This window comes from Lynx rufus, unplaced genomic scaffold, assembly GCF_022079265.1.
Source record: "Lynx rufus isolate CCGP_SWC_20201006 ecotype Redwood Valley unplaced genomic scaffold, mLynRuf1.p SCAF_9, whole genome shotgun sequence".
Lineage (NCBI taxonomy): Eukaryota > Metazoa > Chordata > Mammalia > Carnivora > Felidae > Lynx > Lynx rufus.
Window position 1 is genome coordinate 25,986,322 of NW_025814897.1, and position 26,082 is coordinate 26,012,403.

The 26,082-nt window shown below is 37.5% G+C and overlaps 1 protein-coding gene across 1 annotated transcript in view; it reads right to left on the reverse strand.

Annotated features, from left to right (window-relative positions):
- ARHGAP32 (Rho GTPase activating protein 32) overlaps positions 1–26,082 on the reverse strand; it is a 186,880-nt gene that overhangs the window by 71,016 nt on the left and 89,782 nt on the right. The window contains exons 5-9 of the mRNA XM_047072442.1: positions 22,817–22,954; positions 20,573–20,665; positions 18,849–18,971; positions 17,168–17,245; positions 4,157–4,238 (exon numbers count right to left, since the gene is read on the reverse strand). Of these exons, the coding sequence (XP_046928398.1) occupies positions 4,157–4,238; positions 17,168–17,245; positions 18,849–18,971; positions 20,573–20,665; positions 22,817–22,954 (514 nt within the window). The remainder of the gene's footprint in view (positions 1–4,156; positions 4,239–17,167; positions 17,246–18,848; positions 18,972–20,572; positions 20,666–22,816; positions 22,955–26,082) is intronic.

Genomic DNA, 26,082 nt, shown 5'->3' on the forward strand with positions numbered 1-26,082 from the left:
ACTCTGAATACTACAAAACACTGAACAAAATTAAACAAGCTCTAAATAAATGGAAAAACATCCCATGTTCATGAACTGAAAGACTTAATAAATACTGGTAAGAGGATAATACTTCCCAAATTGATATACAGATTTAATATAATCCCTATCAAAATCCAGCTGACTTCTTTGTAGAAACTGACAAGCTGATTCTAAAATTCATACGCAATTGCAAGGAACCCAGAAGAGCCAAGTCAATCCTGAGAAAGAATAAAGTATTAAGAGCAAAATTTGCCACAAAACAAACACATGCTGACAGCATGGAGCCTGCTTGGGATTCTCTCTCTCCCTCTCTCTCTGCCCCTACCCTGCTCATGCTATCTCTCCAACTTAAAAAAACAAAGAACAGACATATAGATCAGTGGAACAGAACTGAAAGTCTAAAAATAAACTTACATGTCCAAGGTCAATTTTCTGCAAGGGAGTCAAGACAATTCAATGGGGAAGGAGTAATCTTTTTTTCAAAAAATAGTGCTGAGACACCTAGATGTCCAATGGAGTTGAACCTTATACCAGACACAAAAAATTAACTCAAAGTTTACTAAAATCTAAGACCTAAAACCATAAACTTCTTAGGAGAAGATATATGAGTAAATCTTGACCTTGGGTTAGGCAAAGTCTTCCTACATAAGACATCAAAAGCATAAGGAACAAAAAAAGATAAACTGAACTTCATCAAAATTAAAAAAAATTTATACTTCCATGGACAGAATAAAGACAAGCAAAGACAACCCACACAATGTGAGAAACCATATGCAAATCATATTGTCTGATAAAGCACTTGTATCTAGAATATACATAGAATACTTAAAGAATATATAAAGAATGTATATAAAGAATACTTGCCAATTAAAAAATGGGAAAAGGATCTGAATAGACATTTCTCCAAAAACATGCAAATGGCTAATAAGCACATAAAAAGATACTGAACATGATTAGTCATCAGGAAAATGAAATCAAACTCCCAAAGATACACCACTTTGTAACTACTACGATGGCAATAATCAAAAACACACTAACAAGGATATGGAACAACTGAAACTCTCATACACACTGCCAGGGTGTATTGTAAAAACTACTTTGTAAAGCAGTCTGGTAGTTCTTCAAAGGTTAAACATAGAGCTACCATATGACCCAGCAGTTTTACTCCTAGATATATACTTGAGAGGTGAATATATATATATCCACACAAAAACTTATACACTGGTGTTCATAACTGCATTATACATAATAGTCAAAAATGGAAACAACTCAAAATGAGTGGATAAAATATGGCCTCGCCATACAATGGAATATTACTTTAGCCATAAAAAAGAATGAGATTCTGATACATGGATGAACCCTGAAAACACTGTGCTAAGTCAAAGAAGCTAATTACAAAAGACCACTATTGTATGATCATGAAAGGTCTGGAATAGGGAAATCTATAGAGAGAGAAAGTAGACTAATAGCTGCTTAGGGCTGGAGAAGAGGGATGGGGTTGAGGCACCTCTCTGCTAAAGGTTATGGGATTTTCTTTTAAGTTAATGATGCCATGTTTAAAAAAAAGAAAAAAAAACCCTATAGTCATCACAACCACAAATTAACATCTACTGAGCAAGTACCCACTGAGAAAGTTTTTTAGTAAGTTTACCCAAAGAAGGGGAATTTTTTTTTTCAACGTTTATTTATTTTTGGGACAGAGAGAGACAGAGCATGAACGGGGGAGGGGCAGAGAGAGAGGGAGACACAGATCGGAAACAGGCTCCAGGCTCTGAGCCATCAGCCCAGAGCCTGACGCAGGGCTCGAACTCACGGACCGCGAGATCGCGGGGCTCGAACTCACGGACCGCGAGATCGTGACCTGGCTGAAGTCGGACGCTTAACCGACTGCGCCACCCAGGCACCCCATCAAAGAAGGGGAATTTAACAGAGGATAAAATGTCTTGAAAAGAGACTGAGAGGAGAAAGCAGGAAAAGATCTCTCTGACCTCAGCCGTAGCAATTTCTTACTTGACACATCCCCAAAGGCAAGGGAATTAAAAGCAAAAATGAACTACTGGGACCTTATGAAGATAAAAAGCTTCTGCACAGCAAAGGAAACAACCAACAAAACTAAAAGGCAACCAATGGAATGGGAAAAGATATTTACAAATGACATATCGGACAAAGGGCTAGTATCTAAAATCTATAAAGAGCTCACCAAACTCCACACCCGAAAAACAAATAACCCAGTGAAGAAATGGGCAGAAAACACGAATAGTCACTTCTCTAAAGAAGACATCCAGATGGCCAACAGGCACATGAAAAGATGCTCAACATCGCTCCTCATCAGGGAAATACAAATTAAAACCACACTCAGATATCACCTCACGCCAGTCAGAGTGGCCAAAATGAGACTATAGATGCTGGAGAGGATGTGGAGAAACGGGAACCCTCTTGTACTGTTGGTGGGAATGCAAATTGGTGCAGCCACCCTGGAAAACAGTGTGGAGGTTCCTCAGAAAATTAAAAATAGACCTACCCTATGACCCAGCAATAGCACTGCTAGGAATTTACCCAAGGGATACAGGAGTACTGATGCATAGGGGCACTTGTACCCCAATGTTTATAGCAGCACTCTCAACAATAGCCAAATTATGGAAAGAGCCTAAATGTCCATCAACTGATGAATGGATAAAGAAATCGTGGTTTCTATACACAATGGAATACTACGTGGCAATGAGAAAGAATGAAATATGGCCCTTTGTAGCAACATGGATGGTTCTGGAGAGTGTTATGCTAAGTGAAATAAGCCATACAGAGAAAGACAGATACCATATGTGTTCACTCTTATGTGGATCCTGAGAAACTTAACAGGAACCCATGGCAGAGGGGAAGGAAAAAAAAAGAGGTTAGAGTGGGAGAGAGCCAAAGCATAAGAGACTCTTAAAAACTGAGAAGAAACTGAGGGCTGATGGGGGGTGGGAGGGAGGGGAGGGTGGGTGATGGGTATTGAGGAGGGCACCTTTTGGGATGAGCACTGGGGGTTGTATGGAAACCAATTTGACAATAAACTTCATATATTGAAAAAAAAAAAAGAAAAGAGACTGAGAATCCTGTCTCAAGTAGAACTGTAGAGAACACTGTTTTGAAGTATTTTTCTCTACTAAACAGTAAAAGTAGTCTGCCTAAAAATTTAAAATTCCTATGAGAATTCTTAATTTCTGTGAAGAAACAAGCTTCAAAAGCATATTACCTTTACCTGAATACTATAAGCAAATATGATTTGATGTATGCTTGGGGGGCAGAGGTGGGGAAATACTAAATAAGCTTTTTCCTCCCTAATTTTTATATATAGGTCCTAACCCTAAAAGATACTTTAAGGAAAATATTACAAATAAATTCTGAGGCCCAGCAAATTTTTCCTTTTCTTTTACTGCGGGCAGAGTATGGAGAAGGGCAAAGAAAGGTGAAGGGAATATAATACAAGTAGGAGACGTAAATCTGATTACTTCCTCTTCCCTCCAAAATCTTTCAGTCTTTGTTTTTGTTTTCCTTTAAAAATTTTATATAACATTAAAAACTTCCAAGCTAAGTATTCTGTACAATCTACCTAGATTAAATCACCCCAATAAAAACAAGTTTCCATTTTGATTTTCACCCCCTGTAACACTGCTTTATTCATTAAATAATCCACATATTTATATAGCACTATAAATATACTATTAAGTAATGAGAAATGCTGTTTAAAATAGTTTTGATGTTCACAATCATTGATAAAATATACATTCCCTTCATTTATTAGTTTCCAGCTAATCACATCATTTGTGTGAGTTCTTTAAACCTGTTATTTTCATCATTGTGTTCATTCATAAACTATATCCCTACTATATAATTATAAAAACAAATAATGACAAAGATTAATGGAACAAATAGTTCTTTGAAATTATCTAAAATGTTGATGTATCTTTGTGAAATGATCAATAAAGAAATAAGAATATTTTAAAACTCAAAACCACCTAAAATTAAGAATGCATACATATCATGTCAATAAATGGCAACAGCAGCAAAACAAGCTGGGTGCTTGACTACAAGAGAAAACCTGTTTCTTTAAGCAGTTGATAAAATCATCACCCTGATGAAAAAGTGTACTCACCTGGTTTTGGCACTGAGTTGGTCACTGACTGGGGGACTTTCTGATTAATTAACTCCACGCAGTGTCCAGGAAAGAGACCCACCTAAGGAAGAAAAGCAGCAGAGAGAGGATTCTAAACCAGAGAGCAGACCAGTGTGTGAACAGTGCCAATTCAATTCCAGTAATATACTCCACAGTCCCTCCCAAAGGATTCTATTATTCCAAGACTCTAAATCACAGATGATACCAATTACACAAACAAATAATAAAACAATGTGTTGCTATGTGTGTACAGGGTTGTGTTTTATTCGTCCAAATATCTAAGTCTGCTTTTTTAGTTTTAGCTTTTAATTTACCAAACTTTTTTTTTTACACCATTCAAATATGCAGTCTGAAACCAAGCTAAGCATGCAGTACCTATAACTTTTACCTCTTAATAACTTACTTTGCTGAAATTTCAACCTAGTTGTGTTGGTATCTCCACAGCCAACTTTTATATTTGTCTTCTCTATAATTAAAAAAAAAATCAACACTAAACCACATTCAAATTTTTTTTGTGAATTTTCTGCTCATTTCTCCCACAGGTTTCATGAAAAATGACAGGACTAAAATAAATTGGTGAAACAACACTCATTTCACATCCTGCTGTTGTGAAAGAGCTAGTAGTGTGTGAATACGTGGGAAAGCAAAAGAGAAGAAAACAACCAAACTCAGCAGTAGTGACAGACTCTGGCTTTGACAAACACACCACTTTGACCTAATCGCAGAACTGCTCATGGTGGTAGATACAGAATCCTAAGAAGCTATATTAGGAAAATACTGAGATCACCCACAGACCACCCAGATCACACAGAGATACTGGATAGCCAATAGAATAAATACAGAGATAAATAGCTTGGAAACAAAAGTAAAAAGAAGATCTTTGCCAATATTTATAGATGTTTCCTTAGATAGGAATATAATCAGGCTACCATGCAACAGATGTTAAAGCTGAACATGAAAACTACATCACTTTTACATCCCTCTGTTGACAGACTCGGGAAGAATGGAATGGTCTTCCAAGAGTTATGACTCATCATGAAGTTCTGAGCTGTATAATTTCCATCTGTATGGGATTATTTTCACATATGCATTTGCTGCATTCTTATTTCGATTTCTGGATCAATATTCCATGGTAGTTCTTAAGAGTATGAAGATGTAACCAGTTATCATGAGTTGAAAAGGGGTTTTTAACAAGTTATCAGTTTTGTTTAAAAGCTCTCTGATTTGGGGATTCTTAAAGTCCCTATGCATTGCCTTCCAAAACAATGCTTTGTTTGTTTTACTGGTGAAATTTCATACAACATTTTATTCAACTTCCTATTTAGCCAAACAAGTAGAAATTCTTCCAAGATCGATTAGAACCAGATAAGACTCACCTCGAAAAACCCTTCTCATTCTTTCTTACACAAATCCATTATGAGAGGTTAACAGTGCAGCCTCAAAGGTAAGAGTGCTTGGGTTCAATTCTAGGTCTGCTTACAAGATCAGGTTCGCAACCTAGCCTCTGTTTCAGTTTCTTCATCTAAACAATGTAATAGTACCTAGCTCCTAAGTGCTGTTATGAGAATTAAATGGATCAGCATAAGCAAAATGCATATAGTTAGCACCCATTAAATGTCAGTATCCAATATGTTGGTTACCAGAAGACCTTGAAGGCTCCATCTCCTCCATTAAATGGATGACACATAATACTTACCACCTTCTGCACATACAGACTTAAGTTTGTTTCCTGCCTATGAAATATCATTCTTTCCATAAAATTAGAATTCATTTCAACTTATAAACATTTTCTGCAATTTTCTAGAGAGAAAAGACCAGGATCTAAATAAACTTGGCCCATCTACTTACTAGGCTCTGTGATCTGGAGCAAATTAGTTAACATCTGTTTCAGTTTCTTAATTTGTGAAAATGGGGATAACAGGAGTGCCTGGGTGACTCAGTCTGTTGAGTGTCCAACTTCAGCTTGGGTCATAATCTCAGGGTCGTGAGATCGAGCCCCACAGCAGGTTCCACACTAAGTGTGGAGACTGCTTAAGATTCTCTCTCTCTCTCTCTCTCTCTCTCTCTCTCTCTCTCTCTGTCCCACCCTCTCCCCTGCTCACACATGCTCTCTCTGCAACATAAAAAAAAAAAATTATAAAAAACAGGATAATATTAGCTACCACAATAATTTGTATGAAAGCACCTAGCCGAGTTTCTAAACATGAATATCTTTCAGCAAATAAAAACTAGTTTTTTGTCACTTCCTAACAAAAACTGAACAAAGTTTAATGAACTTCTTTGGGGAACTATATAATATATATCAGTTACATTCGTACCTTTTAAATTTGTCTCCATGCATTAGCTTTAAATATATGAGTGAGCATGCTACTGTGTGCTATGTAAAGGTCCATGGTATGTTCCTTTACTGCCTATCTCCAATCCCTGCTCACTTGTCTCCCTTTAAAATAAAGTATATTACCATCAGCTAAATTATATATTCAGTGCCCACACTCCTTGCATGCAGGTGTAGCCACAGCACGTGTAAATACAGCTCTATTACCACTATTCTGTTTCCTTCCTCCTGTTTTGAATCCAGGTATCAAGATTGGATCTGTAGTGGCCATCATTTGACCTTAAAAGAAAAGCCAAGAGAATCTTAGAGATTTCTGCTTAGCATCAGTTAGCTGCTAACTCAACAGCCATCAGTCACTTTTTCTGTTCACTTTTCTGTTTCTTGAAACCAAAAGCATTCCTAGTTAATAAGTCTTTTAATTAGAAGAGTTGACTCTATAAATTTGTGAAAGGCAAATAGATTCTATTTTCCTATTATAAAATTTCCATCATAAAAAATGAAGTTGTGTTCTACTGAAAATATACACAATAATGTAACCTTAAGAAAGAACGTAAGTAAAACTAAAAATATACTTAATGAACATTTACTTTTCTGATTCATACTGAAACTAATATTTTACCAAATATCAACAATTCTGGCAAACTCAAAATGTCAAATGTTAAAAGTGACTGGAACTGTAATATGATTTATGTATGAACTATGTCATCCTGTGTCATAGATTATTCTTTCTGCAGCAGTGACAATTTCTAAAGCTCTAATTTATAGGACTGAGATGGGTGAGGAAAATTGGGTATATTGGGAGGGGCCAAGATGAGTTTCAACTCCAGGAATAAGAAGGAAGAGAGAGAAAAGACCAATCTATCTAGAGATAGTCCCCCCACTTTATCCACAGTTTTGCTTTGTTTCAGTTACCCGCAGTAAACCATGGTCTGGAAGCAGATGATTCTCCTTCTCACGACGTCACAATGCCTACGTAATTCACGTCACTTCATCTCATCACACAGGCATTTATCATCTCACATCATCACAAGGAGAAGGAGTACAGTACAATAAGATATTTGGAGAGCGAGACAGACCACATTTGCATAACTTTTAGTATATTTTTAGAACTGTTTTATTTTATTATTTTTGTCAATCTCTTACTGTGCCTAATTTACAAATTAAACTTTGCCATAGATACATATATATGTATAGGAAAAACCTAGTATTTACAGGGTTCAGTACTATCCATAGTTTCAGGCATTCTCTGGGGGAAAAGGGAGGACTACTGTATATCCCAAAGTGTGCTGATAAAGTTAAACAACTGGCTCTCCAAGAGGAAGGGTCTTGATTTATAGTGTTTGCCAGAGTCCATGGCTGGTGTCAAGACCCGGTGGGTGTCAAGCTACCAAACAAGCCGCAACCAAACGCAATTGCAAAGAGATGCACAGTAGCCTGTTAGGTCGTATTTATACCACACAGAACACTAGGCAGAAATACCCTCAAGAGCATAGGTAACAGTAAAATATAGTGAAATAATTATAAATAAAGTTTTAAGTATTTATTACCTTTGTTTTTAATACAATTCATTTAACTAAAAATTCATAGGCTTTAATATTTATTTATTTATTTATTTATTTATTTAAAAAAAATTTTTTTTCAACATTTATTTATTTTTGGGACAGAGAAAGACAGAGCATGAACGGGGGAGGGGCAGAGAGAGAGGGAGACACAGAATCGGAAACAGGCTCCAGGCTCTGAGCCATCAGCCCAGAGCCTGACGCGGGGCTCGAACTCACGGACCGCGAGATCGTGACCTGGCTGAAGTCGGACGCTTAACCGACTGCGCCACCCAGGCGCCCCATAGGCTTTAATTTTTAAAAGCAGCTGTGTTTCACAGTTGTACCACCAAATTCCTAAAAATTTCATGACTTGCTCTGGCTCACCACTAATCTATACCTACACACTGGGTCCTGTGCCTGTCGTAACCCTAATAGCTCCTGGGAATAGGTTTCAGGCAGCTTGACCAATACATGGCTTCCTCTCCAACTGCAAGTGAATAAGGAAAGACCTAAATGCAACAGACTGCAATCTGAATCTTCTGACCTTCTTCCACATTGAGGATGGGCTCACACAGTAAAGGAAATAGGTTTGGTGACAAAAGTCAATGTATTGAAAAAAATATTCTGGTCCAACTTAGAGGGAATGTTGGATAAGAAACTACTGTTTTAAAATAAGGCTGGAGCTTTGGTAACAGTGAGAATAGAATGAAATCACTGCTTAACAATGGAGCCTAATCCTACCTATAGTCTCTCTGAGGCAACTAATCAAAATCTAACAGGAATTTCAACACAACAATGTGCTTATCACTGATTTTTTTTTAAAAAAAATCCTATTCTAATGGTTGATTTATGTAACTAATGGCTAGTGAAAGTTTAGGACTTAGCATAACAAAATATTTTTTTGTATTAAACATAGCGAATGAAGTCATGCTCTTACTTCCAGAGATATACTACAGATTTTTCATCAATGTAACTATGTGGCCTCAGAGAGTTTCTAATTTTTCATTTTCAGACTACAACTTCCTATCTTCCCAGGTCTCTAGTGTTCATATATTCCATGACAAGAGAAGTTCAAATTCAGAGATACTGTACCCCTTTCCTCCCTATATTTCCCCACTAGGGTACCATCTCCCCTTACAATCATTTGTTTTTACTACTCAGTATGAATCTGTGATTGATCATTTGAACTTTAAAATATATCAGTATTTGGGGCGCCTGGGTGGCTCAGTCGGTTGAGCATCTGACTTCAGCTCAGGTCATGGTCTCACAGCTCTGTGAGTTCGAGCCCCACATTGGGCTCTATGCTGACGGCTCAGAGCCTGGAGCCTGCTTCGGATTCTGTGCCTCCCTCTCTCTCTGACCCTTCCCCGCTCACACACTCTCTCTCTCTCTCTCAAAAATAAATAAAATCATTTAAAAAGTTTATTTAAAAATTTAATAAATAAAAAGTATACCTTTATTTCTTTTATATGTGAAAAATACTGACTTCTTTGAAATTGTTTGTAGGTATTGTTTGTATATTTCATTTCAGAAATCACATGGAAGGATTTTAGAAAATATTTATTATAATGAGGGGGTGTAAGTTTGAGGAGTTTAAGAACTACTGCTCTAAACCATTTTGTTAATAATTTCCATGAAACTGAACGTTTAAATATCATTTGGTAGGACATATTCTGATGCTATAAATTATCAAAAGGCTATGAAGAAGCAAATTTATGGTATCAATGGCAGTTGCACTAATAATAAAAATAAAAATAGGAACAATACAGAAGATAATTTAAGAAAATTTACATATTTTTATGATCCAAGGGGGAAAAATGCAAAATTGGAACTCACCAAGCTTGTGAACTGGTCCTGGCTATACCATTATGTACTATCTTGGTGAATCAGAATCAGCACAATTTATCTAAATCTTTTGTCTCTAGATTTCTGTAATTTTTAAATGACAGGTTAGGACGAGACGACCCACTATCATTTTTTCTACAAGGAGACAAGTAGAAGCCACTACCAGTTCGTTAAATTACTATTGTGATCTATTCGTTGCCCAGAATACCTAGGATTTGATCTAAGCTCGGATATGAAACAGCAGAATAACAATGGGCAAGTTGTTTAAACCCACATGCTTTAGTTCTGTCATCAGCAAGAGATGATAATAGTACCTTCTTCACAAAGTTATAAGAACTAGAGATTAATGGAAAGCACTTAGTACAGCACATTTAAGAAGTACTTTATTTGTAGTATAATATATTCCCTCTTTACTTGAAATTATTTAACATTACCAATGAAAATTTATAGTATATGATTTCCTGAAACTTAACTAGAGAGGAAATGTTGTGCCTCATTTAATAGTGAGTAATGAAAAGGCGTAGCTTTGGATGCCATATATAAATAATATGATCTTTTTGTAAAGGAACAAGTAAACTTTGCCCCTCTGTTAAACTAGTATGGGGGACAATGTTCCCAAATATCTTCCTTTAGAATAAAGAATACTTTTTTGAAATAAGTTACCTAGAACCATATTAAACTCCTGAGCTAAGGGACCTTTTTATTGTCCATGAATTGCTTCTCTGATATTTGTACACAAAAACACTAACATGACATTTGGGGTAACTATGAAAAATAAAACAGCTGATCCTTTACCATGTTGTAGAGAGCTAAGAGAACGCAAGCTGTATAAAATTCTGTCTATCTCTAAATGGTATTCTATCCATTAGGTTAACTATGTCCCAAATGTGTTTTAAGGAAGATTTCCTGGGGGGTAAAGAGAGTATTTGCTAAACTGTGTTTAATTTCTTCTTTTATCTGTGCATAGGATAAACAATGGGAGGCCACTTGGTGATTCTCACATTTTGTGCTGAATAACTATCAGAAGAACTTGGTAAAATTCAGATTCCTGTCCCCATTCCCCAAGATTCTGATTGGTAATACCTCACTTTAACATGTTTCTCAAGTCATTCTGATGCTAGCTACTCCCAGATAAAACTCTGAGAAACTGCCTAAACAAATACTTCTCAAAGATATTGACATTTTGTATTTGTGTTACGTCTTTTACCTAAGAAAAAAGGCTCCCCAGATACCTCACCTCTTATTTCCAACAAAACTCCACAGCCAGGCACAAAAGCTGATGCCATTTAGTTTTTAAAATAAGGGAAAAAAAATAGTTGTGTTGGGTTTTTTTTTTTTTTTTTGCTTTTGTTTAAGTACATTCTATGATGAAACACTTCAGAAAACAAAGGTAAAAGATGATACACTTTAGGAAACAAAGTAAAAACAGATTTCAGAATTTCTATAGTTAATATAATTTCACACTTCCTACTCTGAGAAGTTTAAGAAAAGAAACAGAGTCACGGTATAATTTAAACACATGGGTGAACTAATCCTTCTGTTCCCACAGCTAAATTATGGTCTAAAACAATACATGGACCAGAACTTGGAAAAATGCTCAACTTTATCAACCACTGGCTGAGTAGCAGTTTACCTACTACCTACAGCACACAGTGAGCACTGTTTCTGGGCAACACCTGAACCAGAATCACATAGATAAAAATATGGTCTTACGCCTCATCCCACCATCACTGAAACAGAATTTTTGGGCTTCGGTCCTGGGACTTTATATTTTAACAAGGTCCCCCGGTGATTTTCAAATATACTAAGGTTTGAAAATCAGTGGTGAAGGAAAAGAAACAATTACTGGTAATAGAAGAATGAAGATAGCAGCGTAACACCCTTAAGTATATTAATAAATCCTATAACTTGGACTTTATTTGCAAATTATGACAACAATTTAATACCACTACGCACCTATTAAAATGGCTAAAATCCAAAAAAACCTGAGAACCATCAAATGTTAGTGAGAATGCTGAGAACAGCATCACTTGTTGGTAGGAATGCAGAACGGGACAACCACTTTGAAAGACAGTTGGTGGCTTCTTACAGAGCTAAACACAGGCTTACCATATGATCCAGCAACTGCACTCCTTCATATTTACCCAAAGGAGCTGAGGTCTTATATCCACACAAAAACCTGCACGTGGATGTTTATAGCAGCTTTATTAATAACTGCCAAAAACTGGAAACGGCCAAGATGTCCTGTAATAATTGAACGGAAAAATAAACTCTGGCACATCCGTAACAATGAATATTAGTGACAGAAAAGGAATTCTCGAACCACGGAAACACACAGAAGAACTTTAAAGGCACACTGCAAAGTGAGAGAAGCCAGTCTGACTACATACTGTATGACTCCAACTGTATGCTATTTTGAAAAAGCCAAAACTGTGGAGACAGTAAATGATCAGTAGTTCTCAGGGGTTATGAGGAGAGAAGGATAAAAAGGTAGAGCACAAGGGTTAGGGCAGTGAAACTACTCTGTATGAAGCTGTAATGTTCATACATGTAATTAGGCATTCACTAAAACGCACAGAACTATACATCACAAAGAGTGAACCTTAGTGTAAACAATGGGCTACGGTTAATAATAATGTACGAAATTTGATTTATTAATTATAACAAAAAAGCAAGCCCCCAAATTATTTTAGTCATTGTGGGGCAGGATGTGAAACTGACATTCTGTATTATATATATCCAAATATTCTGTATCCATGTGATTCTGGCCCAGGATCTAATGATCCTCAGACAACTCTTTTAGAAACAGTACTTATTCTATGCTATCTGTAATCTTTGCAAATCAGCTGGTGGTCAGCAAAGATCAGCATTTTGCCAATGCTATACAATGAATTTGTAAAGCAAGACGTTAATAATAGGAGAAGCTGTGTACATGTCTGTGTGGGGGCGGTGGAAGGGATTATATGAAACTCTATACTACCTGCTCAATTATTCTGTAAATCTGTACTAAAAATGAGGTCTAATTATTCTCTTAATAATAAAGTCACAACCCAGCAATGCACAGCATCAGTTCACAGCAATACACAGGAAAGGCTTCAATACTGATGCCTGTACCTTGTCATGCCTTGAGAGCTGGCCAGAAAGGAGACAACAAACACACGTGACTGTAACAAAAGAAAAGCAGAATCCATGTAACAAGGCATGAACACTTCAAGTTGAGCAGACACGCAAGTGGAGATGCACAGGGCCTGCATACTGACAGCACACTTCCAGAAAGCTTTCCAGCAGTGCTCAGAGCATGATACTACAGAGTTGGCATCCACCCTGGGAAGCAGCGGCCCACATCCTTGTTCCCCTTTACTGTCTCTTCTGGGAACAGTCATCTCTAAATGGCCTTGATCCCCAGGAAAACTACTAGAACCCACCTCAAGGGCAAGCTCAGCCCCTACACATTATTAGTGCAGGCTTCCTGCCTTGGTGGCTCCTCCCCGCATGGTCCACTGACAAAGCCCAGCTTACAATGTCCATCTGTATGTCCAGGATCAGTCAAGTTAGCTAACTGAGGTGCTGGCCGTTTCAGTCTGATCTGTCTGCCCCGCTGGACATCCCACCCTCAGAAGAAACACACAAGACTCTGCATTCCAAAGTCACATTGTCCAGGAAAACTTCCTAGAACTCCCAGGGAATCTTGCTGGGCTCTGGACCTACCATGGATCTAAGAGACCCTGAGGGGAGCACTGAGGTCATACCAGACATGCTCCCTGGGGCATAAGGCCCCAGGGTGCCTGACTTAAGCTAAGTTTAAGGGTGCCCCTTAAACTAACGAGGGCAGCTCCATTGTTGCCTTTTCTCACACTCAGGTGTAAGACTCTAATTAACAATTCCATGGAGTTAAAATATATACATGTAGAGCGCCTGGGTGGCTCAGTGGTTAAGCGTCCGACTCTTGGGTTTCGGCTCAGGTCATGATCTTACAGTTCATGAGTTCAAGCCCTGCATTGGGCTCTGCGCTGAAAGTTGCATTGGAGCCTGCTTGGGATTTCTCTCTCCCTCTCTCTCTGCCCCTCCCCAGCTTGCTCTCTTTCTCGCTCAAAATAAATTAAAAAATAAACAAACATAAAATACATACATGGGAAAACCAATGGGCTAAGCCATTATTCCGGTTCTTTCAAACTTAAAAATCAGCAATCTCATCTATAATTACCATATTCATGGAATAAATTCTAATTATCTTCCTCTCTCAACGAAATATTTGAGTAAGGAAGGGCATATGTTTGCCATTTAAAAATACCTAACAAGGGTAGAGAACATCACAAATAGCTTGAAGAGGAGTTTTTTCCTAGATAAAATATATTAATCATCACATAAAAACAACACATGGTAACAGAAATGTTTCCACCAGTAAAACCTATATGCTTTACAGTCCTTAGTTGGTTCATCTTTACAGCATTTTTTGCTGGCTGGGAAGGAAAGATGTTCTTTTTCATAGGGCTGAAAACTGAGGTGGATGAAGTTAATAATGAGACTTAAATGCAGAAATCCTACTTAGTGCTCCTCAGGCAATGGGATGGGGCAGATGTGAATTTGAGACCCTACTCCATCGCTTACAATTAGGTATCTTGGCTGTTTATTAAGCCTCTCATATTGTTTCCCCTCCATAAAAGGAGTTAATAGCTTTGTGAAGATTAAAGAAAATATTGTGTATAAAGTGCCCAGCAATACTTTGCACATAATAGATGCTCAATACATGCCTCCCCATTCAACTTCCCCCTGCAATAAGCCATGAGGCATTCTTACAAATGGACGAGTGTTTAGGAACAGCAAAGAAGAGTGGATTGTGTGGATTATTTCCTTACAGTACTGGGCTCATTTTATAAATGAAGTTTTGACAGTGACATTTAAAAACCAGTCCTGGTTTTATAGGTGACCCCCCACAATGCCCACAATCAACTCCCCTTTTCAAATGCATATCCTAACATGATCTAAACAGAAATGACTGCCCTTCCAAGACTAATTAGGATGAAAAAAATTTTCAGTACTATATAAAAAAACTTTCACTATCATTTACAAATAAACCCTTTAAGCTTAAAAATCTGTTTTTATTTTAAATAATTTGTTTGGCAATAAGCTAATTTTAACAATTGTTAATTTATATACTAATTTTTAAATGAATAATCTGTTTAGGCTAGAAATTAATTTATGTGACTCTAAATAAAAGAGTTAGGAAGAGGGTGCCTGGGCGGCTCAGTCAGTGTCCGACTCATGATTTCAGTTCAGGTCATGATCTCACAGTTCATAAGTTAGAGCCCAATGTCGGGCTCTGTGCTGACAGTGAGGAGCCTGCTTGGGATTTTCTCTTTCCCTCTCTCTCTACCCCTTCCCCTACTCATGCTCTCTCTCTCCCTCTCTCTCTCAAAAAATAAATAAACATTTATTTTTTAAAGTTAGGAATCTATACCTAGCACAAAGTCAGATCTCAATAAATATGTCACATGAAAGAAGGAGAAACCTGCTACCATTTTTACAATAATAGAATTAAAATGTTGAGAAGGACTAGAAGGATTATAAGTGGAACTTTCTAATTAAGAATAAACTAAAGTACAAAGAAAGCAAATGACTTGTCTAAGATTATAAGAAAGGTAGCCATACCAAGAAAACAACATAACTGCCATTTAAAATCCAAATTTATTTTTTTATCATCTTTTAGAGCCTAATGTTTATATATAGCTCATTTCCATGAACATGAAAAATTGACCCCTCAATAGAAAAAAGGATACCCCAGTCTTTTAGTTTTATATTTAATCAAAAGCAACAATTGTGCATAGCAATTAAGATAAATGACCCCAATTATTTTGTGATATAATATGGATATGATTTTTCTAGTCTTTTTTTTTTTTTTTTAATTTTTTTTTTTCAACGTTTATTTATTTTTGGGACAGAGAGAGAGACAGAGCATGAACGGGGGAGGGCCAGAGAGAGAGGGAGACACAGAATGGGAAACAGGCTTCAGGCTCTGAGCCATCAGCCCAGAGCCTGACGCGGGGCTCGAACTCCCGGACTGCGAGATCGTGACCTGGCTGAAGTCGGACGCTTAACCGACTGCGCCACCCAGGCGCCCCTGATTTTTCTAGTCTTAATCATCAAATTAAATTGCCATGGATACTTTTATAATAAAGGAATCAATAAAATTAAATTTGTAAAAAAACCAATTAAAACTTAAAAATCAATATTTTTTGAGTGAAAAGTATGCATCGGGTCTGTTCTATGTACTTTACAAATTTTATCCTCACACCTTTAACCTTTACTATAATCTTATGAAACAAAAAATAGTCCTACTATCCCCATTTTACACAGTTCACGAGCTGGAGTCCTGAATCAGGCTCTGCCCTAACAGCCTGCTTGGGATTCTCTCTTTCTCCCTCTCTCTCTGCTCCTCCCCTGCTTGGGCTCTCTCTCTCTTAAAATAAGAATAAATAAACCAAAAAAAAAAAAAAAAAGTGTGAGGGGTGCCTGGGTGGCTTAGTAGGTTAAGTGTCCGACTTTGACTCAGGTCATGATCTCACGAGGGTTTGAGCCCCTGTGCTGACAACTCAGAGCCTGGAGCCTGCTTCAGATTCTGTGTCTCCCTCGCTCTCTGCCCCTCCCCCACTTGTGCTCTGTCTCTCTATATCTCTCAAAAATAAAGGTTAAAAAAAATTTTTTTAAATACATGTGAATCCTGATTCCAAATCAATATTAAAAGCAAGGCAGAGTCAGGGGGGGGTGCCTGGGTGACTCAGTTGGTTAAGCCAGACATCTGACTTCAGCTCAAGTCATGATCTCACGGTTTGTGAGTTCAAGCTCCACGTCGGGCTCTGTGCTGACAGCTCAGAGCCTGGAGCCTGCTTTGGATTCTGTGTCTCCCTCTCTGTCTGCCCCTCCCCTGCTCACACACTCTCTCTCTCTCAAAAACAAATAAACATTAAAAAAATTTTTTTTAAAAGCAAGGCAGAATCACAGGCCTGATAATCTAAAAGTGGTACTCAGACCTGTGATTCTGTTCCTACTATGTTCCTACTGTTTCCATTTAAAGAAGAAGGAGATAAAACAACCACAAGAGTAACTAGAAAAGGAAATCCAAGTCTAATATCATCTGTATTTTTCTACCTCCGCTGACAAGGTCCACTGCCAGTACATGCTGCAAAGAGAAATAGATATTACTAAAGAATAAAGAAAAACTGTTTTGTTTTGTTTTGTTTTTTACTCCTTCACCCCTTATTTGTTGCCTACCTGAAATCCATGCTTGCCTCTCCACCATGTGCTTAACACTTTCGGGGGCATGTCAATAACAGAAACAATGTCTCCCACCTACAAGAAAAAATTTTAAGTGAAATATTTTTAGTCAAATTTTAAACCCATTATTATGTCCAGAATTTAAATGTGAACCATAACAAAAAGTTAAGTTCCACTCTCATTCTGTGGCTAATTATTTCTGGAAAAATGTAACACTTACTTCTGTAAAGAATTTAATAATCTTAATGATCGGTAAAGAAGAGGTCTAAAAAAGGTAAGTGGTTAACCTACGTGTAGTAACTTCAGAAAGTCAGACTTACAGTATAGGATTTTTGAATGTCAGGTTTCACACTATCACCACCACTTCCGTTAAAATAGTCACTACTGTTACTAAAAGTAAAAGTGATCAGATCACCTACAAGGGATAGTTTAAAATACTCATACTTAGAACCACCATAACTTTTATTCATAGACATTTAGTGAGCATTGACCATGTGTCATGTACTGTGCTGAGTACATATCTTATTAAATCATATATCAAAGGCCTAAGATATCTACAATTATTTGGTTATTCTTAGTAAGTATAAAATTTGACAAACTAGTGAGTTTATACAAACTTTTACAAAATTATAAATATAAAATCATAATAATAGTTCTTAATAATATATTTAATGGAAATCACATTCTTCAATCAAAATAAGTGGTGATCCCTGCAACAAAACATAGTTAAGTGCTTCACAGCAATATTACTGTGGTATACATATTGCTTTTAAGAATTTTTCTTTGTAGGGGTGCCTGGGTGGCTCAGTCAGTGAAGCGTCCAACTTCAGCTCAGGTCATGATCTCACAGTCCATGAATTCGAGCCCCATGTCGGGCTCTGTGCTTACAGCTCAGAGCCTGGAGCCTGTTTCAGATTCTGTGTCTCCCTCTCTCTCTGACCCTCTCCCACTCATACTCTGTCTCTGTCTCAAAAATAAATAAAAAAAAAAAAACATTAAAAAATTTTTTTAAATAAAAAAGAATTTTTCTTTGCATATTTACAACTAATTTTCACATCATGAAAGAATCAACTTCACAAAGCTGTATTTGTGAATACAGGCATGGCATCTTTTAAGACATACATTCCTCTGTGTATGGAACCTAAACATCTATACTGTGTTTCTTAAACTGAATAACTCTAAGCAGTTTTTTGTCTCTCATCATCCAGTATTAGAGGAAGAAACTTAATTCCCCTCCTTTTGCATCTGATTGCAAGCAATGTTCATTTCACATTTCATCTGTTCTTTACCTCAATCTTTGAACAAACAATGAGAAGAAGGTATCACTGGGTATCATATTTAGGTACTAAAAACACAAAACAAAAAGATTGAGACCTGGCTTTCAAGAAGGTCATGGAGACAAACAGGAGAACAATTATGACTGAGTGTAATAAATGAAAGGTCAGATATAAGCCATGAGAACAGTTCAGAATAACATTCAATCCAGGCTCTTTGGGGATAGGTATTTGCATGGAGTAGGAAGAAGATCAAGGATGACTTCCTAGAAGAAATGGGAGACATTTAAGCTGAATTTTCAAGGATGAGTAGAGTCGTTAAATAAAAACAGATGGCATCCTAGGCTGAAAGACAATAGAGTATGGGGAAAGGGCCTGAGCTGACAGAGTCTTTAGTCATTTACCTCTAAAGTCAATTCATCAGGGGCCCGAGCAGTGTACCTCTTGATAACGTGGGCAGCACCAACAGCAGGAGTGTTAATGGATGATTCCTCATGAACTAGAAGATGATTTCCCTTATTATCAATCTACGACAAAGAAAATGAACTATGAGATAAAGACAGGGGACTTGTAAAAGTTTCTCTATCTATAAAAGTGTTCAATTTGATTTAGAGAAACCATAACCCAAAGAATCTTAAAAAAAAAAACAAAACCTAATATTTACTGAGTACTTATTATACGCCAGTCATTGTGCTGTGCATATAACATATGATTCAGTGTAATCCTCATAAATCTAAAAGGTACTCAGCATGATTATCAACACTTAAAGATGAAGATGCTTGGGGCGCCTAGGTGGCTCAGTCCCTTAAGCGTCCGACTTCGGCTCAGGTCACGATCTCACAGTTCATGGGTTTGAGCCACCCATCAGGTTCTGCGCTGACAGCTCAGAGTCTGGAGCCTGCTTCAGATTCTGTGTCTCCCTCTCTTTGTGCCCCTACCCTGCTTGCGCTCTGTCTCTCTTTCTCTCTCTCAAAAATAAACAAACATTTAAAAAAAAACCTAAAGATGAAGATGCTAAAGCTAAAAGAGCTTATGTAATTTATGAGAAATTAAATACAGTGAAACCTTTGTTTGTGTGCATAATTCATTCCGGAAACATGCTTGTAATCCAAAGCGAATTACTTGTATATCAAAGTAATCACTTGTGTATCAAAGCAAATTCCAAGGACCACTGGCTCAGTTGTAATCACATGACGTTCGGTGTCACGTACTACTCATATTGCAAGACATTGCTCCTTTAGCAAGTTAAAATACATTAGAAATGTTTGGTCGTCTTGTGAAACACTCTCAGAACAAGTTACTTGTAATCTGAGGTTTCACTGTAATTTTCCAAGATCACACAGCCAATAATGGAAAAACCAATATCTCAATGCAAGTTGGCCTGGCACTAAATTCCATATTCTTTCTACTTCCCATTCTGACTTGCCAATTTCCACTGGAAGGAGAGAATAAGTCTGCAAATTAAGGAGAAATACTTAACATATTTTCTGGATACTGTGTAACATTCAATACTTAAACTGGACTCTTTAAAAGGTTAATTGTCTGTCATTCATAAATAATTAAAAATATTTTCAGGGGCGCCTGGGTGGCGCAGTCAGTTAAGTGTCCGACTTCAGCCAGGTCACGATCTCGCGGTCTGTGAGTTCGAGCCCCGCGTCGGGCTCTGGGCTGATGGCTCAGAGCCTGGAGCCTGTTTCCGATTCTGTGTCTCCCTCTCTCTCTGCCCCTCCCCCGTTCATGCTCTGTCTCTCTCTGTCCCAAAAATAAATAAATGTTGAAAAAAAAAATTAAAAAAAAAAAAAGAAAAAAAAAGAAAAATATTTTCAATTACTAAGTCAATTAAATATATGTATCTTGCTAAATGTACACTTAATACATTAAACACCAAAATAAGAGGTGTCACTGCAATTCCCAAGATATATTAAAATTAGTTTCTTGGATTCTCAAAGAAAGATTTGAGATAAAAAAAAATACTCAGCGTAAGACATATCTATCCTTCCAAAAGATGAGCATTAATTCTATTTCTTTGATTCCTGAATCTCAATAGCTATAGAAATTAAATTAACATTAAATTTCTTCAGTAGACAATTCAAAAATAAATTTTGATAAGAAGTGAATTAGAAAATACCTCCATCCAAGTAAGGGCAGGTCCACAATTGATCTTGTTGCCAGCAATAGCTGAAAGGCGGGAGAGGTAAGCCATAAGCATCTGAGTGATGGACTAAAGAGAAAGAGAAGATTCAGTGGTAACTCCAAGTCAAGATACTGCACTCCCTGTCCAGGTAACTGGTATAAATTAGTTGTTTCTGGGGAAAAAATTCTGTAGATTTTTAGGCATTTTAATAGTTACAGAGGATTCTTCACAGAGGCTTAAGAGTTCCGTGAAGTGAAACCATCAGCACTTACATAGAAATCCCCTGTCTTGTGAAGAACTTGAACTGCTAGCTCCTCATCATCAGGGGGTCATACTATTATATAGCTTCTAATTTTATTGCTGTCTCTATCTCATACTGAAAATGTAAAAAAACAATCACAGCAGAGACATACTTGGCTTTTCTGCCAGCTTCCCCCTGGCTACTCTGAAACTCTCCAAGACCTGCTGTAAACTTCCAGGCATGCAGCTGCGGCAGGACAGCCATGTTCATATGTGATCCCACACCACGGGTCCGTGGATTGGTCCAGAAATGGGACCAAACACTAGCTGGCGTAACAAGAGTTACTGCAGGAATTAGGAATTAAGTTGAAAATGTTTAATTCATTCTAGCAGCTGTCTTAAAAAAAGAGATTAAAAACCTGGGGCCTTTTAGTAGTGGCCATGTTCTGAGACAGCTTGAGAAAGAGAAATGGAACAAAGAGACAGAGATAGGAAACAGAGACAGACTTCTAGATTTTTGGTGATACAAAAGAAGCTGTGGTTTTAGAATATTCCTGAGACCCTGTTCCTGTGTCAGTTCTTGCATGACTGATGATGCCTCTACTTTGTCCTACCTACTTAGTTGCCTTGGAATTAATTACAGATTTGAAATGGCTTCCCATCAGGACTTGAAAGATATCTGCACTGTTTTCAAGCTGCTGTTGAGTCTACTGTCAATACAATTCTTGTTCTTTTTTTTTTTTTTTAAGCATTTTTTTTTGCTCTCTGGAAGCTTTTGGTGTTCTCTGTTTTGGCTGTTGACATTTCACTACACTGTTTCTACATGCATGTCTTTTCAGTCATTATATTTAGTACTTACTGGGCCCATGTGATCTGAAACATGGCTTTCTTTAGCTTTAGGGCATTTTCTTATATTAACTTTTAGTTACTTCCATCTCCTGTATCCTGCTAGAACTCCTAGGAGAGGGAAGTAGGAACTTCAGGATCTTTTCTCCATGATTCCCACTGTTCTCACGCAACTTTTTATCTTTCATTCCCTTCTGGGGCTGTATTATTACAAAGTTTGCTCTCCCAGTTCACTAATGCTCTCTTCATCTGTGTCCATTCTGCACACAGTCCAGCTCTTCAGGTTTGCTATAACTAAAATTAATTTAAATAAGTACATGTTCATTTCTAAGATCTCTTATTTTTTATTTTTCTAAAAATACGTTCTCATTCCATGACTGCGATTGCCTCCTGTCTCTCTGAGGATAGTAACCATGCTTCTGAAAGCCCTCTGTTTGCTCTTCTCAATTATTTTATTTATTTGGTTTTTACGATTAAGATTTCTAGTTGATCTGTCTTCTTCAATCCTCCTGTACCTGTTTGTATGCTGTATTTGCTCACCCCCATAAATCTTATCCTATCTACTTTCAAAGATTCCTCACATCGTGATCTCATGGTTGTGAGACCGAGCCCTGCGTCAGGCTCTGTGCTAGGCATGGAGCCTGCTTAGGATTCTCTCTCTCCCTCTCCCTCCCTCTCAAAAAAATAAAAAATAAAGAAGATTCCTCATAATTTTGATGGTTTTTATATTCTGATGTTATAAAGAATCTTTTCCCATTTAATTTTTTTAAAATCTTTTATATTTTTACTAGAAATTTGGCAGGAGTAAAGATAAGGGCACAGATATGGCATGCCATCATAAGCTATGCCTTTCTTTAATTATTAGTGAGGTCAACATTTTTCCATGTTTTTGCCTCCATATTTTATATTCTCTTTGAAGAATGGTCTCATATATGTAGCCCATTATATATTATGAATCTTTTTAATAAAATTACACACCAAACCTACTTTAATTCTAAACATTCTACATAGCACTACAACTTTTTCAGTTATGAAATAAATAATCCCAAGAATCATCCTGAGTGTTTGATATAAGCTTTTATTTAGTATATAGGCAACACTTTCTGCTAATTTATATACAGCGATTAAGGCTGCAAAGAACTAAATGCTTACCTCTGGACTATCCTTCAGAGCATCAGAACGGGGAAGCTCTGAGAGTTGGGAGAATCGTCGGTCATAAATACATAAATGAAGATGTTTATCAAGTACCCGAAAATCTTCGTAACTTCTTTTAACAATCCAACTTTTACCCTATGGGTAAGAAAAAAAAGACACTTACAATCTGCCTCTTAGAAAATGCTTATGAATCAGGCCTTATTCTATAATGGCATTATGAGATTTTATATTTTCTAGTGAAAAACTTCTATCAACTTGTTAGTAAATAGGTAAATACTCAAACTCCAAAATAATCTAATGAGTTACACTACATCAAAAGGTCAATAATGAAAATAAGATAAAACTCTCCACTCTCTCTACTGCTCATCAAAGTCCACTGGCTCTCTGGGAGCAGTTACTGGTAAGACAGCATGTGGCCTTAAACCCACAAAAAGAACCATAAAATAATTTGGGGTGGGAGAATATAATCAAAAATTAAAACCAAGTTATTGATAGGTATCACCAACATTTTCTATGACTAAGACTGGAAAATCAAAACCACTAAAGTCCTCATCAATACACATTCAATATGCAAATATTATCTAGAACTCATTATCCTTCCCAACATCTCAGGCTTTCTTCCTTGCCTTACCCAATCTCACAAGCTCATCAAAAATGAAAATCCGGGGTTCCTGGTTGGCTCAGTAGGTTGAACATCCAACTCTTTATTTCGACTCAAGTCATGATCCCAGGGGTGTGAAATCGAGCTCCACATCGGGCTCCGTGCTGAGCATGGAACCTGCTCTCTCTGACATCCTCTTTCTCTCAATCTTTCCCTCTGCCTCTCTCCCCCACTTGCTCTCACTCTCTAAAATAAATTTTTAAAAAAACAATGAAAATCTACTCCCAGAGCGTATTTATTATTACATTCTACCTCCTAATTTTCTCTTGACTCTATCACTTCCCCTAGCCCAAGCTTTAGTAGGGATGAATATCATTTCTTACCGAGAATACTGCTAATTGTCCTCACCTTTGATCTCCCCTGCTCCCCTTCCCACCACTACAAAATACAAAGCTTATCAGGTGACACTATCAAAAATCCATCGAGAGCTCCCATGAGTCAGCACTGCTGCAGAGCATTTAGTCTGGCAATTTTATCTAATTTTATACAGAGGCTCTCATCTCATAAAATTCTAGAAGGACTGCAAGAAAGGCCTGAGAGCAACCATCTCAGAACTGAAGAAACACTTTTAGTGGAAGTCTTCTCCATGTGCCCCAGCCAAATGGTGCAGAGGCAGAATGTACCACTTCATAAGGCAGAGATGTGAATTCTACACAGAGGTATATTAAAACTAACATGATCAGGAGTGCCTAGGTGGCTCAGTCGGTTGAACATCCGACTTTGGCTCAGGTCATGATCTCAGAGCTCATGAGTTCGAGCCCCGCATCAGGCTCTGTGCTGACAGCTCAGAGCCTGGAACCTGCTTCGGATTCTGTGCCTCCCTCTCTCTCTGCCCCAACCCACTCGCATTCTGTCTCTTTCTCTCTCAAAAATAAATGCTAAAAAAATTTTTTTAAATAAAACTACCATGATCAACTTGCATAATCCTACTTTGGACTAAAATTCTCTATCACGTAGATGGAGAACAATACCAACTCCTTGTCTGAGAGGGTTTTTAGAATGAATTAAGACAATAACACATGGCAGAGCCTTTTAAAGAAAAGTGTCCTGGTCACTATTCTAAGAAACGCTAGTTCCATGAGTCTGAAATGGGATCCAGTTAATTCTGATGATCAGCCTGAACTGGGAACCACTGATCCATAGGATAAAGTCCAAACATATTTGCATATATCATGGCTTTCATCATCTAGGTTCTGTCTGAATTTATACTCTGATCTCAGTCATTACTCCTCCATGCCCTTTCTCTGCCTCCAGTTATGCTCAATTACTTACATTTATTCAGTTTATGAGACATTTGTTCCCTTTCTTGCCTCCATGATCTTTAACTGCTGCTTCTTTGGCTATGGAAAGTCACTCTTTTACTCTTTGCTGAAGTAAGCTCCTTTGTTTCCTCAGTTCTAACACTGCCTTCTAACCCAAATATTTCCTAAATAACCATAGGGAGTTAAATACTTGATCCTTTGGGATGGCAAAAATAAAAACTAAAAACAAACAAAGGCAGAAATAAAAGGAAAAACTTAGCCTACAGTTGCAATTATTTTCTCTTTCATACACACATTTTTTAAAACTATGCAACACTTCGGGGCGCCTGGGTGGCGCAGTCGGTTAAGCGTCCGACTTCAGCCAGGTCACGATCTCGCGGTCCGTGAGTTCGAGCCCCGCGTCAGGCTCGGGGCTGATGGCTCGGAGCCTGGAGCCTGTTTCCGATTCTGTGTCTCCCCCTCTCTCTGCCCCTCCCCCGTTCATGCTCTGTCTCTCTCTGTCCCAAAAATAAATAAACGTTGAAAAAAAAAAAAAAATTAAAAAAAAAACTATGCAACACTTCAAATACCAAAAAAGTAAACAAAATAATTTATCACATACTCATGTCTCTATCACAGAGATTAAACAGATGTTGACTTTTTTGTTTCAAAGCTCTGGATGTTATTTTAAAGAACCAATTATTATAGATACAAAGCACCGTTCTTTGTATCCCTTCTAAAAGTAAAGACAGGAGTTGATGTGTATTGTTATCATGCATAAATGCATTTTATACCTTTACCATATATGCATGTATACAGTACATTGTCCAAAACAAGTAACAAGATTTTACTTCCTTCTCTATGAACCTAATCACAAATTAAGTAATTTGCTTAAAGCCTCACATATGTGAGAGAACAGAAATTAAAATGCAATCAAAAAAAATAAATTTTCATCTGAACAAGGTTTTACGTCCATCATCCATAGTATTTTAAATTTATCCATTCTATCTTCTGATTTGGATTAGGCCTAAAGTGTGTGTGTGTGTGTGTGTGTGTGTGTGTGTGTGTGTGTGTGTTTTAAATGTATATGGGGAGGGCACCTGGGTAGCTCAGTCGCTTATGCGACCGAATTTGGCTCAGGTCATGATCTAGTGGTTTGAGTTTGAGCCCCACATAGGGCTCTCCACTGTCAGCACAGATCCCTCTATGGAGGCACTGTCTCCCTTTCTCTGCCCCTCTCTCACTTGTGTTCACTTGCATGCACGTGCTTTCTCTCTCGCTCTCTCAAAAATAAACATTAAAAAAATGTATATGGAGGTGCCTGGGTGGCTCAGTCGGTTGAGGGTCCAACTTCGGCTCAG